Source organism: Poecilia reticulata, chromosome 23 (assembly GCF_904066995.2).
Source record: "Poecilia reticulata chromosome 23, P_reticulata-male-v2, whole genome shotgun sequence".
NCBI lineage: Eukaryota > Metazoa > Chordata > Actinopteri > Cyprinodontiformes > Poeciliidae > Poecilia > Poecilia reticulata.
Genome location: NC_088852.1, coordinates 16,793,609 through 16,809,117, shown reverse-complemented (window position 1 = coordinate 16,809,117; position 15,509 = coordinate 16,793,609). Strand labels below are relative to the sequence as shown.

General features: G+C 39.9%; 2 protein-coding genes across 2 annotated transcripts in view; one reads left to right on the top strand and one right to left on the bottom strand.

Annotated features, from left to right (window-relative positions):
- Positions 1–5,836, bottom strand: part of cdk17 (cyclin dependent kinase 17) — a 43,428-nt gene extending 37,592 nt beyond the window's left edge. The window contains exon 1 of the mRNA XM_008401462.3: positions 5,443–5,836. The gene's annotated coding sequence lies outside the window, so the exon portion shown is untranslated. The remainder of the gene's footprint in view (positions 1–5,442) is intronic.
- Positions 5,837–7,430: 1,594 nt separating this feature from the next.
- phyh (phytanoyl-CoA 2-hydroxylase) lies at positions 7,431–14,993 on the top strand. The gene is made up of 9 exons (XM_008401459.3): positions 7,431–7,627; positions 8,673–8,728; positions 8,972–9,082; positions 10,788–10,956; positions 12,273–12,354; positions 12,456–12,637; positions 12,716–12,865; positions 13,855–13,986; positions 14,554–14,993. Exons 1-9 carry the CDS (start codon positions 7,562–7,564, stop codon positions 14,605–14,607), a joined length of 1,002 nt encoding a protein of 333 aa, XP_008399681.1. The 5' UTR covers positions 7,431–7,561; the 3' UTR covers positions 14,608–14,993.
- The last annotated feature ends 516 nt before the right edge of the window (positions 14,994–15,509 follow it).

Sequence of the window (15,509 nt, the reverse complement as noted above, 5' to 3'; positions counted from 1 at the left end):
AGAGAAGAATAATTCCAAAATCCACAAAATACTTGCTATCAGCAATTATTTTGAAGGTTTTTAATAGTTTTTTTTTTTTTTTAGATATATGCTTTCAAAAAGTAGAGAAAGCTGCAAAGAATAAATTCACAAAGACAGCTTGCCTATTCATCGTTTTTGTTTTGGAAACTCATTAAAAATTCTACAACATTTCTGGCGTCACAATGCTAGGAATAACCAATACTTTAAGCTCATCTTTAAAAGAAAATATTAATCTGAGCTGGCATCACTCACTGGCTAGCCACAATTTACGAGAAACACTCTGCACAGGGGGCTTCCGGGACATGTTGTCCCAGCGGTTCACTGGTTGCATGTACAGTAGTGCGTCTTGAAAGAGCGCAATGAAAACCTAGTGATGTATTTTAAATTAATATGCTAGAGCAAGGAGATACATTTACCCTCTGCAGTGAAGGAAATAGGTTGCTGAATTAAACATCATAAACAGGAAAAACAAACCAGCCTGCTTACTGTTGACCTAAATAGAGGAACATCAGGATGGAAAGGCTTTAAAAGCTTCAAGTCGTTAGAAGACTGCAGGTGGTTGGAACATTTATCTCAAAAGCGAAGCCATGACCTCCAAGCTTGGCAGAGGTCAGAATAACACAGTTAACTCCTCACCATGTGCTTCCTGTATCAGTGGGTTGTCTGATCCTCTAAAGCCAGGGTCATGACTTGCATCTGACCACCAAAGACAACATTTGTCATTAAAACGTAGCTCAGAATCTCTGGTTATCAGCTTGAATCAATAGTTTGTGATCATTCATTGTGACTCTGAACTTGAGAAATAATAATAGTACAGAAATCTTTATATTCCATAAGATTGTACGGGGTACATTACATTGGCTGTCGCATCAGTGTCTCCTTCATTTTTACGCCTGGAAAGGAAAGTTTAACCCCAACATGCAGTCTAGAACATTTATAAACTGCATAATAAAATGCAGTTTTATTATGCATTTTAGAATCAGACCCTTCAGCAACATGAGATGAGATGAATTTTCAACAGCGCACACAAAGTGTCTGCATAGATTAACAGGAAGTTAACTGTTTTATTCGGTTATTGCTGCATCATTTGAGAAGCACTTTGAACATCAATCTGGTAGCAGATGTGTATATGTGTAGTATATATACATATTAGTGTGACACGCACCTTCTAAGTGTTTTTTACTGTGGGGGCCGCAGGCCTCTGTGGGACCACCAAAGGGCGTTAGGGAGGCCTCAGAAAGTTGGAAGGATGATAAAAAAAATTCTAAAATGTAAATATATTTTTAAATATAAATTAAACAAACTTATTGAAATTTGCCATGCTCATCTTACTGATTGGCTGCCAGTCAAATTTATCAATCTGCTTTGCTTCTCAAGCTAGCAAAGAGGCAGCAGAATGAACAAGTTTCTGACAAGAAAAGGACAGGAAGAGCCAGGCTTCAGGTGGGTTACCTGGTTTATAACTTAATACTTCATCCAGCCACTGAACCCAGGTTAAAATGAGCAAAAGGAAAACCAGATTGAAAAACTTCACTGATGTAGTTTGAAGGCAGAGTAAAAAGAGTGAAACTCCATCCGCTGAAATATTCATCTCTGTGATTAATATTTCACTGTCAAATGACACCACTTGAGTTTACAGTGGAGGAAGCATCTTTATGAATGAGCAGCATGTTTATTTGAGCGTATAACCTTTATGAGTGTGTGTATGAAAGTGCGTTTAATCCTCGTCTGCTGCTGCTCTTACGACGCCACGGCCTAATCTCAGGATTAGGAGCCGATCTCACCCCGCTCAATCCTTCGTGCAGGAAGCACACACACACACACACACACACACACACACACACACACACACACACACACACACACACACACACACACACACACACACACACACACACACACACCAGAGAACATGCTTACAAGACTTGAAGAGGGCAATTGTCCAAGGACTGACAGCAGAGAACAAAGACGCATGAAGTTATAATATGAGCCGACAAATTCATACGAAACAGCACAAACAAATGCAATATGAAGGGTTTTTCTAAAATAGTAAATAAAGTCTGACTCTATTTGAAGTGGGAAACATCCTCTGGGGTTTTGTGCAAAAAAGAAAGAAAGAAAAAAAAGACAATGTGCTCCCAACAACTGACATTCCTTGCATGACTAACATAACTATCTCAGTGGTGTGTGTGTATGTGTGTGTTCGTATAGCTACGGACGGCCGCTTGTATGAGTATGCCCACACAAACTGGACTGAGGCAGAAAAGCCCTGGAATAAATGGATCGCCCTCAAAAGCAAGCAGACAATTAGAACCTCCAGTTTATGAGATCAGGTCAAAAACTTTGTTCCATTTTCATCTCCTCATACAAATACGTTAATATACAAGAAGAAAGCAATTATTATAGCAACAACTGGAACAATACAAGTTAGAATGGATGTGTAAATCGTGAAAACAATTCTATTTTTGTGTTAAAAAGCTAATTTGAAAAGAAAGGTAGTCTCCAAATGATTAACTGATACTTTTCTAGTCTTTAAGAGCGATTTAAAGCAATAATTTTGATTTTTTGTCTTTTTAGATTATTATTACTACTGAGAGAATATGAGCAGTCTGTTCCTGTAGCAAAAAACTCTGTTAGCATGTTCATGTCATATATGCACAGATTACCTAACACTGGCAGCAGTAGCTAGCGGCTACCTCTGGAGATGCACTGATCGGAGATCTGTGGATAATTTCTGGATTTTTCTTTAAAGTTTCAACATTTGTGATAGGACATTAAAATCTCAACCAAGTGACATCTAAACTTTTTGACCTGAGGGCCAAAATTGCCATGTTAAAAGCAATTATGGGATTTTTTTATTATTATTAAATTCAAAATTTCATGGCATTGTGTTATCTGTTCAAACAAAAAAACTAAAACATGCACAATTTTATTGAAACAAACAAAATAAATTTGATTTTGTTAGATGCAAAACATTAAAAGGGTCAGACAAACGTTTCCCTTTTTTTTTTGATGAGGGGATTTCAATGAAATATATGATGTATGAGGCTCTTTCTTCAAAGAAAAACGTTGATCAATTTTAACATCTGGCATGAAAATCTGAACCAGACAGCAAAAAAGTCTAAATATTAGACAGAGGTCCACTGCAGCACACTACAGTCAGCAGTGAGGAAAATGTGCTCTATTTCTGCACTTCTTTTAAAGTAAAAAAAACAACAACACACACTTAGTGGAAGAAACTATTTTCAGATTTTTTGTTTATTTTTTTATATATGTTCTGCTTTTAGACTAATGGGTCGTCTGAAAGGCCCAAACACAAAAGCCACACATGCACACACAAATAACTGGAAGCGGATACACACACACATACTCCTCTGATCAATAAAACATCGGCTCAACTAAGCATTACATAAAAAGAGAGAAAGACGCTGCAAGCTTCTGGAATGGTTGCCAAGAGCAACAGAGTCTCAGGCAGGCAGATGTCCAGAAGTTTAGATAGGCTCACCTTTAGACTCCAGTGTTCAAGCCATCGATACAAACACTGTTTTGTTCAATATGCCTCCATAATCCTAGCTTAAACATTTCAACAAGCTTGCCTCAAAAGCATGTGTTGTGTTTTTACACTATAACCCAATAATAAGATATTTCAGAGCACATCATACAAAGAAAGATTGATTCTCAGTTGTTTACGACTCTGGGAAGATAAAACAAGATTGTTTTTAGCCTGATGGAGTCATTGTTGGGAAAAAAACCCCCAAAGACAAACCACCATCCTCCAACAACTTCCTGTTGCCTTCTTTGTTTCTGACAGTAGTAACATATGACTGTTGATCAAGTGACTCGTGTGATGCAAAAAAGTGTTTCCATTGTAATTTAGCAAAATGCAGCTATTTCAATTTGGCCGGAAAACCCACCTCATCCTAGCGCAAAAACTTCTTATGTTACGAAGTGTCTTATGGTAAGAAACATGCCTTTTTTTTTAAATTGCCATGTTTCAGAGGCGTCTTCAGATTCGTTGGAAGATTGACTGCTATAGGAGATGCTTCTCACCCGCAGCATTCCTGCCCACGACTCTTTGAAGATACTTTGGTCAAACAAGTTACAACCTTTAGGATAAATAAAGTTTTTTTGAATTGAAATCTAGAAATATCCATCTATCTATCTCTCATATATCTATTTTTTTATTATTATTTTTAAAGGACACAGAATGAAAAAACAAACTGAAGCCCCAACCATATCACACCAACACCACCCTTATTTGTCCAAAAATATATCAAGAATAGAAAGTGAGAGTGGGACTTTATGTTCTTTCATCACAGCAAGCAGTTTCTATGTTCCCTCTATATGCTCCATAATGCAGAGGCCGATCAATACTGACACAGACACAGAGAGGGGTAATTACTCCATCCTATGGGGGAGGAGTCAGAGGGGGCATCACTTCCACAACCCACAGCCTAGATCACAATGTGGGTCAATACACACACATTCAGATCCATGCAATGCCAGAACAACAACAAAAAATATCCTGTTGTTCCAGATGAAGGACAACAGATGTAAATGAAACTGGACATGAAAATAATAATAGCATGAAAACATCATCGTCATCACTCACTCACTCACTCACTCACTCACTCACATGGACTGATGAAAACTGTTGAGCAGAGTTGTTTCAATATCGTTCAAACACAGATTGCTCTCTGGAAAGATTACACCCTTTTACAACATCTCAGCGTTGCCAGGGAGACAGCAGGGGTGGTGCATTCCTGATGCTGATGCATGTATCCACAAATGAGGAGGGCAAACATGCAGAGAGCATGCCTGCTTCTAATGTGCCTTAATAAACATCAACAGGGTTTTAATGCAACAGGAGGAAGAAGTTCAGGTTCGGAGCAAAATGACTTTAATTGATCAAAGTGTTCTGTTGCTGGAGGCTTAGAAGTAAACACCCACTTGTGACTGAAAGCAGCCCTTGCTAGGGGGCAGTTTGCATACTTTTAAGATCCCTCCAGTTAAAAGGCATTGTGAAATAGTGCAGCATTATTATGGTAACATGCATCAAGTATAAAAACGAAATTTGTTTATCTTAAATTAGAAAGATCACTGATTACAGGAAAAAAATGGCATAAAGGTGCAACCATCATCCATGTTGTTCTGGTATTATATTTGTGCGTTTAAAATGATTTTGTTTGTAAATGTAATGTGAACAAACCAACGGCATCTCTATGGTAATGAAGTGAGCACAGCACGCACAATGGCATTGCTCTGGCTGAATTGTTTCTCAGCTATCGTTTCCTCTTCGTTCTCATCCCCACGCACCACACAGCCAGTTATTAACACTTCGTCCTTTTCCGTCGAGGCAGACGCAACGTCGCAGTGTTCATTATCGGACAGGCTGCGCGAGGACATTTGAGCTCGGCTTACCTGAAAATGGTAAATCCTGTCCCTCCAGGAAGGACTCTCCGGAGCTGCCAGGGCCGGATGCCCTCCTCGGCTTGACTTTATCCGCCCACCACGGTCAGCAGCGGCTCTTACAAAAAGAAAAAGAAAAGAAAAAAAAGCACAGCTCCGCTTGCGTTCTCGCGTTATGTACCAGAGGCTCCCACGGAGAGATAAATATCCTCGGAAACACACATAAAGTGAGGCGTGTTTGTAAACGAGGTGCCCGAAAAATGTCGTTTGTTCGGCGGCGGAGGCAATTTAAAGACGCTGGAGGAGGACCTAATGTCGACAAACACGGGAGTGGTGCAACCGCTAGCTACTGAGTCCCACGGCGAGGTGAGACAAACTTCCGTCGACTTTTCAAAATAAAACCACGCCCCTCTCTGCCTGGTGCGCTGTTTTCTGCGAGAGATTTCAAAAATAAAAGCGGTTTCTGCGTTTCCGGTCAAAGTGTTTGCATTAAAACACCAATGCTATAACTAAAGCGACGAGGGCGCACAAGTTTAACTGTCAAATTCAAGGAGGAAGCCGTTGCGCTTAGAAAAACAGAGGCCAGACAGAAGAATATAGATATAGTAATATCATAGTCTAAATTGTAGCACTTGGCACCAGAGCACAGGACATGTTTAGCATAAAACAAACACAGCACGTTTGTAAACCTGCTGGTGTTGCAGCAGGGCATGGTCAGTTTATTCACCATGACAAAGTGTAAAAAGAAAATAAAAACGAAAGTTGAAGTACAACAGGACCCTGTGACATGGTAATGACCCAAAACACACTGACCTGGCTGAACCATTGCAGGGCAGGAGTGGCCACAATTCCAAAAAGTTTGCCAACATGGAAAGCATAAAACATTTTTCACTTATTAGCCAAGTTTTCTTGCTTTTTTCATGGTAAAGACTGCAAACTTCCTGTGAAGATTTATTTACCTGGGCTAAATGAACCAAGTATTTTTGAAGCAACAAATTGTTTTTGCATTTTTATTAAATCGTTTGTGGCCCACATTGTTCATTTGACAGCTTTGGTCCATTCGGGAAAACGTTTGGGCACCTCCTGAATTCAACCAAAGTAGATTAGATCCTTTTTAAGGTGCCCGGATTTTATATGAAGATAAGTTTAATCGTTATAATTTATCTGTAGTTAAATCACTTTCTTTTTCAGATGCATGTAAGAGATTGGACTATCCTATGTGACAACCCCTTCACGAAGTTTTTCATTTAGGTCTCAGTGTTTTACAAATACAATTATAAGTCACAATATGATTTCAAAAACTACTTCACAACTATCAAAACTTTTTGATAAATTTTTATAGTAGTCATACTATTTGATGATGTTTGATCATATATATTAAAAAAAACTTTTATTTTTTGTCTAATATTGTTAATTTCATTATACATTTTCATTCTTGTTACTCATTTTACCGGACTTTGAAGGTGGCTTGGAAGTTAATTTTGTTGTGTTGTGGCACCCCCTGCTGGGCAAATTATTTTTAACAGTTTCTCATATAAAATGCGCCATTTCTATTTTATTCAGTGCAGACAAGTTATGAAAATAGCTTGGAATAAAATCCTCACCAAATCACATTTTTGACCACTATCTTTGCTCTATAATGACGCGTTTGTCTGTGTCCATATAAAACTCTTTTCCTTCTCAAAAACTAATAAGCTGATAAAACGCACGAAATGGTTGAGTAGTTGAAGTTACAATTATAGCTTGTATTGGACTTTATATAAGGTCTGTTTCAGCAACATAAATTATTTGGCAGTGATCATTTATTTGGATTCATATATGTTGTTATAACATATATGAATCCAATATATTGGATTCATTTAAAACTAATACGTGCCTTCATGTCGCTTCCATTTGTGCTTACGTATTTGCCTTAAATTTGACATTCGATGTTCTGAATAAAGCTTAAAAAGTGTTTCCTAACAGCGACCCAAAGTCCACCTTTAACAACTCTGTAGCGACCGCTACGTAACGTCAGTCCGTACGTACGTACGTGTGATGTCATTGGTGGAGACCTTTCCCCCAGTACAACCAGCATAGAGGAAACCTTTGTCTGTCGGTCTGTGAGAGAGGACAGCTGGTAGCGGGGAAGATGTCTCGGGCTGCGGAAAGACTCCGGACGGTGATCCATCATCTGGACGGAGCTTCGGCTTCGATTGTATCCTTTCGTTCTGTTGAGACATCCGAATGTTCTTGAACGTGTTCCAGGAGGATGACACCGAGCTCCCATAGCGGCTGAAACACAGGCAGCGGTCAGGGCTAGACGTTTCCGTCTGGTTTAAAAGAGCGTCACAATTCGGCTGTTTTAGGAGGATTTTATTTATAATTTATTGATTCTGGCAGTTCTGCTGACCTGGTTCAGTTGCGTCTTTCGATAGTGGTGGACCATCGCATATTTATCGTTCGAATTCGTCCTTAATGTTCGCTTATAGACGAATTCGAATTAAAAAAGGATACCCATCTTCTCACTTTTTCATTTATAAAATAACATACATTTCGCAATATTACGTAAAACTGAAGGAAGCACAATAACTATATAACACTGTATCCAAAGAAAAAACCTGTCTAATTAAAAAAAAAGAGAGAGAGAAGAAGCAGCTTATTGTCATTCACCCTTTCAATGGTATTCAATTTTGACTACGGTGTTCCCCAAGGCTCGTTTCAGTTTTATTCTCCTTTAACAGGCTCAATTTTCAGAAAACCTAATATGGCCTTTCGCTGTTTTGCAGATGATATGCTCTGCTTGTCTGAAAGTTTCATGACTGTCATGACATGCTAATAACTCAATGTCCAAGCAGCAGACTCTATTCCACAGTAACATTATCCTGGATGACATCATCAGTTGTTGGCCAACATAGCAAAAGCAAATACACCACATTTGCTTTTGTTCTTTTAATCTGTCTGGCTGTACGGTTAGAAAGTCAGTCAGAGAAATGTTGGAGTACAGGATGCGAAGGGTGGAAGAGAGGGTTTGAACTTCCTCCTTCTCTCTCTACTCTTTGGTCCTGCTCTGCATCCATGAAGCCTCCCTTCAAACTGGGTTATGAAACGGGACGTTATCCACAAAGAAATCAATGGTCCGGACAAAGTCCAAACCTCAGATTGAATTAAATACTGTTACACAACTTCAAAATAGATAAGAATATGAAAGAACCTGCACAAACATTGTCTACGTATCTAGTTTTTCCTTAACCGATTTTCAGAGAGCCTCCCCAACATCCGCTCAGACCCTCACCTACAGCCCCCCTCAGAAACTGAGGTAGGAGGAAGCACCTTGCTGCTCTCTCACCTTTGACCCAGTTTGTTGAGTCCAGTTTCCCTTTTTGCAAGGACTTTTGCACAAAGTCCATAAAAAAAACAGTATGATTTTTCCAACCTAACATCCTGGAAACATTTCTTTGTCTTAAACACAAACAGTTCATCTGCTTTCTGAGTAACAGATGTCAGCCATTTAAAGTAGCTTTGTTTCAAATCTAATTTGTGCCATCCCGTTGTTGCACAGATACTCATTTGATACAGGCATACTGACGCCAGAGCAGCGGCTCTTCTACGAGGAAAATGGCTTCCTCCTCATCAAGAATCTGGTGTCTGAGACGGACATCGACAGGTTCAGGTACAGCTGAGTTTCTAAGGTTCCAAACGTAATCACACCCCATTCTTTTTGCTTCTTGCATTTTCTTACTTCAAACACACAAACAGCTGAGTCTCTCGTTTTTATCTGATGAATGAATTAAGAAAAATATTTATTGATCTTGAGCCTCCACTGATTCAGTACTGCCCAGCTGTCATTACCACTGTTGGTCTGTTGCCTCTTTAATACCCGTTCTTCGTGGACGTGGCTTCATCCAGGTCTCCTCCAGTCCGTCCCGGTCAGATTTGTCACCTTTTGCAGATCTTGCGCCATTCTTCTGTTTTTCGTAACCACTTTATGGATTGGTAAAAGTCGGATATTGCGCCTAGACAATTTGATTGGCAGTAGGCTGCATTTATTGATGGTCCGTCATTGCATCAGTGAAGTTCTTATAAACTCCTTGAACAACCACCATTTTTGACCTGCAATGGCAGCGTAGCAGTTGGTGAACTGCAAATCGATAATTCCATGGTCAAAACTTGAGGTCCAAGACTTTTTCATCAGTTGTGGCAGAAGAACGCATGCAGTGTCAACTGGACAGGGCAACGCTCAACAAATATAGTAGTAGTAGTAGTAGTTAGTAGTTAAAACTTTATTGTCATATTGCATACACAAGGTGAATACAAAACGAAATTTCGTTGCATACAGCTCAGGACAGTAAATATGTATATAAATATAGAAAATATAGAGTGAAGGAATAACAGTAAAAGAGTTCTTTGTTCTGTGCAAGAGGAGATATAATGTGGAGACCAGATTTTCAAGTGCAATACGGTTGGGAGTTCAGCAGTCTGATGGCAAGTGGAAAAAAGCTGTTTCGGAACCTGGATGTCCTGCACCGGATGATTCGAAACCTCTTTCCAGAGGGCAGCAGGGAGAACCATCCATGCTGTGGGTGAGAAGGGTCTCTGACGATGTTTCGGCCTCGGGACACGCAGCGCCGGGATGAAAGGTCTTGAACGGAGGGAAGGGTGGCCCCCATGATCCTCTCTGCTGTCCGCATCACTCTCCTCACTTTCTTCCAGTCGGAGACGCTACAACCACCACACCACACAGAGAGGCAGCTGGTCAAAATGCTCTCTATGGTGCTTCTGTAGAACGTCTTGAGGATGGGTGGGGGCAAGTGTGCTCGTCTCATCCTCCGCAGGAAATACAGACGTTTCTGTGCCTTCTTGACTAGATTATATACCACAAGATTTCAGAGAAACTGGCCACCCAATGGTGTAGATGCAACCAGGCTTCTTAGCACTTACAATGTAGACACCTCCATGTAGGCTACAACCGAACAAGATGTTAACCGGCCGGAAAGAGACTCGACAACATTTGCCTGTTCTTTGCAAAATAGCTCAAAGCTGGTCAGATTGGATGGGAAAAAACATACATTAACTAACTTTGCTACAAATTCTCAATCAGATTGTGGTATGGAATTTGATTAGGCAACTGAAACACTTGAAAATGCTTTAATTTAGCCACACATCTGTACCTCTCACTGTACATTGGACTTTTATTATAAGATACATAGAAGTTTGTGGTTGTAAAACAAAAACACTACAAGTCACTCAAACTACATACTATTTATTGCTTAAAGGATAGTAAATGCATTTAGTTCATTCCTGGAGTAGTTCAAAGTTTAAATCCTCGTCACAGTCAGGCGTCAGACTTCTTTAATGTGTATTTGGATCTTCTTTAGGAAGGAGTTCGAACGGATCTGTCGGCAGGAAGTCAAAGTTCCGGGCCTGATCGTGATGAGGGACGTGGCAATCGCCAAGTCAGAGTTTGTCCCGGATCAGAGAGCCGTGTCCAAACTCCAGGACTTCCAGGAAGACCCCGAGCTGTTCCGTTACTGTGCCTTACCTCAGGTACGGCAACGCGAACAGACTCAGATACGGCCCTGAAGGCGTATCTGGAAGAAGACGTTCTTCCAGGTGTCTTGTCAGTGACACCTGGATCTACAAACAAGGCCAGGATAAACTCTGGAGTTTAATTTGCCTTTCCCTTAGAATAAACTAAGGGAAATACAGGACAGTGCAAAAATGTTGGAAGTTTTTCATAAATTTTTTTGTAAAAGACCAGGATACACTTGTGCATAATTGTGAAGCAGAAGGGGGAAAAAAACATCTAGATATAAATAAACTACCAGTAATTAATGCTGCAAAGAATAGAATAGAATTTGTGTGGCAGAAATGCAACACCAAACACCTTCACTTTCAAACATGCTAGTGCCAGCATCATGCTGAACAGGAAACGGAGTTTGGAAATAAAAAACTGTTGGATTCTGATTAATCTAAACATGTTGTGAGAACGTTGGGCTTTCAAAAGTAGCGCTTAAAATTACTCAACACATCACAATTTTACCATGTAGAATAATTTCAAAAGTGTATTTTACATGATCAAAACAGACATAAAGAGGCGAAGAAAAAGGGATTATGCTGACCTTTCAAAATAAAAGGCTACAAAATAAGGCTTTCAAAATAAAAGTCAGCTGGAGAAAGCGAAAATGTTTTCTGTCCCAATTTAAAGGAGTATTTTATAATCAAAATACTTTAAGCAGTTTATGCAGTTGTTCAAATTCACACGGGTCTGAGTCCAAAGCTTAAAGAGACTCCTCAAAATCAACAACTCGGTAGTTTATAGAGTAGAATTTTCTCAGACGTACTAGAGGACCTAAACAGGATAAACAGGGATGATGCTGGCCTCTCAAAGTAAAGTTCAAAGAAAATCAACTAAATAATTTGGAGTCTAGCTTAATTTTCTTTGTTGTTCAGTTGCTATAAAGGTAAATTAGGATTCCAAAAGGGCTTCAAAGGCCCACGCTGCTACGGTTATGATCTAAACCAGACATTAAAAAAGGAGCTGAACAATATTAAGCTCCAAGTAGCCGACACCAAAGTTTATAAGGAGTTTTCCTGACCTGGTCTACGTGCTCTAATGAGGGTGGAACAGCCACAGTGGAAGAAATGGATTCTCATGTGGATGAGTGTTCATTACACCTTGAAATGATCCATGTTTTAAATAAACACAATTTATTTGTCTGTTTTTTTTTAAAACAGACACACACAAAAAATACATCTGTAATATATTTTTTTGCTTTTAAAAAAATAAAATCCGCAATATCTTAGTTTTTTTTTTTTGCTTAAAAACACTACTGAACCCGTCTGGTGTCTCTGTGCGGCAGATCCTGAAGTATGTGGAGTGTTTCACTGGACCCAACATCATGGCCATGCACACCATGCTGATCAACAAGCCTCCTGATGCAGGTGATGCAATCACCCCTCCACTACTGTGCTTTAGCGTTAGCATTAACCCAGCCTGGCTGTGAACCTCATCCTGACAGCTGCTGCTGCTTCTGTCGTTCCAGGCAAGAAGACGTCTCGCCACCCGATGCACCAGGATCTGCACTACTTCCCCTTCCGGCCGACAGATCGCATCGTCTGCGCCTGGACCGCCATGGAGCGAGTGACCAGGCAGAACGGCTGCCTTGTGGTCCTGCCCGGAACGCACAAAGGCACCTTGAAGGAACACGACTACCCCGACTGGGAGGTAACGCCCCTGGAGCCGACCTCAGAGCCCCACCGGGAACTTCAGTAAACGTGCTTCACCAGGGCTGTGTGTTCTCAGGGAGGGGTGAACAAGATGTACCACGGGGTGCGGGACTACGACCCCAACCACCCCAGGCTGCACGTGGAGATGGAAAAGGGCGACACGGTGTTCTTCCATCCCCTCCTCATCCACGGCTCCGGCATGAACCAGACGCAGGGCTTCCGCAAGGTACCGAGTGTGTCAGGAAAGCCGGTCCTGATCACAGAGATGCCGATGTTCGGGGCAGAGTTCCAGCCTCAAAGAATGTTGTTAGATATGGTGCATTCACGGGTCAGAAAGAGGTTGGAAATTTGAGGCTCATCAAGCTGAAAACAGGTGACTTTGCAGTCCTCCTAAGTATCCAACAATAAACTTAATCTATTCATCGTTTTTTTAAGAGGTAAATAAAATACACTGAGATTGTACTGGACACAGGTTTATTATTTTGAATCAGTTTGCGTCTTTTGAAGGCAGGTGGCAGCACTTTATGCTTCAAACATGATGCAGGCAGGGGCTCATTTTTCATTCAGAAAATTGTAAAAAAGAACTTAAATATCTGCAGCATTATTCCTACATAACAGAGAACAAATAACCCCAGGGTGTTGAAAACTATTGTAAATTATCATTTAATAATGGAAAATGTTGTGAAGACGAGACATTTCTCTTTTAACCACCAGACTCGTTGCACTTATTTCTACGCTGATCTTAGTGACACAAATCTTCGGCTAATGAATTTATTATTTTTTTCATTTATTATTATTTTTTTCATTGTAGATAAATGTAAACATTATGTTGTAGTGGCAAAATGGTTATGAAAAGTTGAGATTCAGACCTGATGGATGCAACAGGGTTATTGCACCATTTTTGCACTGTCAATTTTATTATTTTTTAAATCTATTTACATATATGTTGTTGACAAAGTGTGCAGGATATATACGATAAAAATGTATGTAGGAAAAGCATAGAAATAATTCTTCACTGTCTAATTGTTTTGATTGCAACTCTATTTTGTCCCATTTTGGTATCGATAACCAGGACAGGTACAATTTAGAGCTGGAAAAATATTCATAAGTAAAGTTAGGATTTTTAAAAATGCAGCTGGAAACATTAGAGCGGGTTTACAATACGAAAGATGACAGTTTCTGAAATGTGTGTGTGTGTGTGTGTGTGTTTCCCAGGCCATCTCCTGCCACTACGCCAGCGGAGATTGCTTCTACATCGACGTGAAGGGAACCACGCAGGAAAACATCGAGAACGAGGTGAAAGAGATCGCGCAGAAGAAATACGGGATGAACGAAGTGGCCTTCAAGGTTAGACATCCAAGCTCCGCCTCTGTGTTGGTCTCATACGTTTTCATTACTGTTTATATTTAATCTTAACCGGCCGTCTCACAAAACACCTGAGATCACTCATCAGCATCAATGCCGCCCTGTAGATGGGCTTCTAAGTTTATCCCTGCAAGCGCATTCCTAAACTCTTGAGACTCCTGACGGAATTCCTTTACATCTGGATAATGCAGAACAATGTTTTTAGCTAGGCAACGTCCCTGGACGTCACGCGGATGACACCTGAATCCGACCGTTTCCATGTGCATTTATAATATCGCGCGTCGCTCATTTCTGAACCTCGGAGCCCTTAATCTGCACTGGTGCATCATCTGTTTATGGATATCACAGCCTCATGACTATATTTTGGACCTTGTCAAAGAATAGTGCAAGAAATTAAAAACAGAAGCATTATGTGTCTGCATCATTAGCTGCATATATGTTGAGAGCTTCAAGGACGTGTGTTCGGACACCTGCAGAAGACTTTTCACTGCACTGTCTGGGAATATACCAGAAATAATAGTGAACTGGGTTTGTGTGCTTTCTCCATAGGATACGTGGGCCTTCAGGGGTCGCCTGGTGCAGGGAGAGAGGACTTCACTCTGAGGACTCATCGACCGCTGAAGGACAAGAGGAAAAAAAAAAAAGAAAAAAACTAATGCACTAAGCTCCTTCACCAAAATTGAAAGGAAAGGGATATTATTCAAACAACAGATTGTAAGTTAAGATAGATAATCATGAGTAAATCATTAGAAATGTCATGTATGTAAGAGAGGGAGGTTGAAATGAAGGTACGATGGATGAAGAAACAATGAAATCAACGTTGAAATGACTGTAGCACTTTACGCCAGCAGAGGCCTTGATCTTCCTTAGAGCATTATTACCAACATGCTAACTGAGATTTTTAAGGTTTTAATGCTATTTTAAGAGTGTGTGAGTATTTTTTTTAACCTTATAAACAATAAAGTAATTTATGGTGACTGATAAATTCAGCAATGACTGGAATCAGTTTTGTTTTCTTCAGAATATGACTGGAATAACACAAAAGCCAACATTTACATCATTAATTCAGACGCACTACACATGTCAATGATTTAATGAACTAAATTCATCTCATAAAGTAAGAAAATGTGGGTTTGGTTGGATTAGTTTGTTGTAAAAATGCTCCTGGCCAATAAATCTGGTACAGTGGAAAGTCTTCATTCCCCTTTAAAAGGTCCCACATTTGTAAGGAGAATTCATTTGTGAGACGGTACGGAAACCCAGAAAGGCAAATTATTTATTTATTTATTTATTTTTACTAAAAACCCATTTTCACATAGTTTGACCAAATTTTCTTTTTCTCACAACTTTAAAGGTATCAACAAGTAAAACAAAAACGTTTCCAAGCTTTTTGGTTCACTTTTGACATAATTGAACTTTTTTTGTTCTGGAAGGAAAAAGTTATTTACAAAATCTGACCAACTGTGCTGACTATAAACTAACATATTTGCCCTATTTCTGGAAAA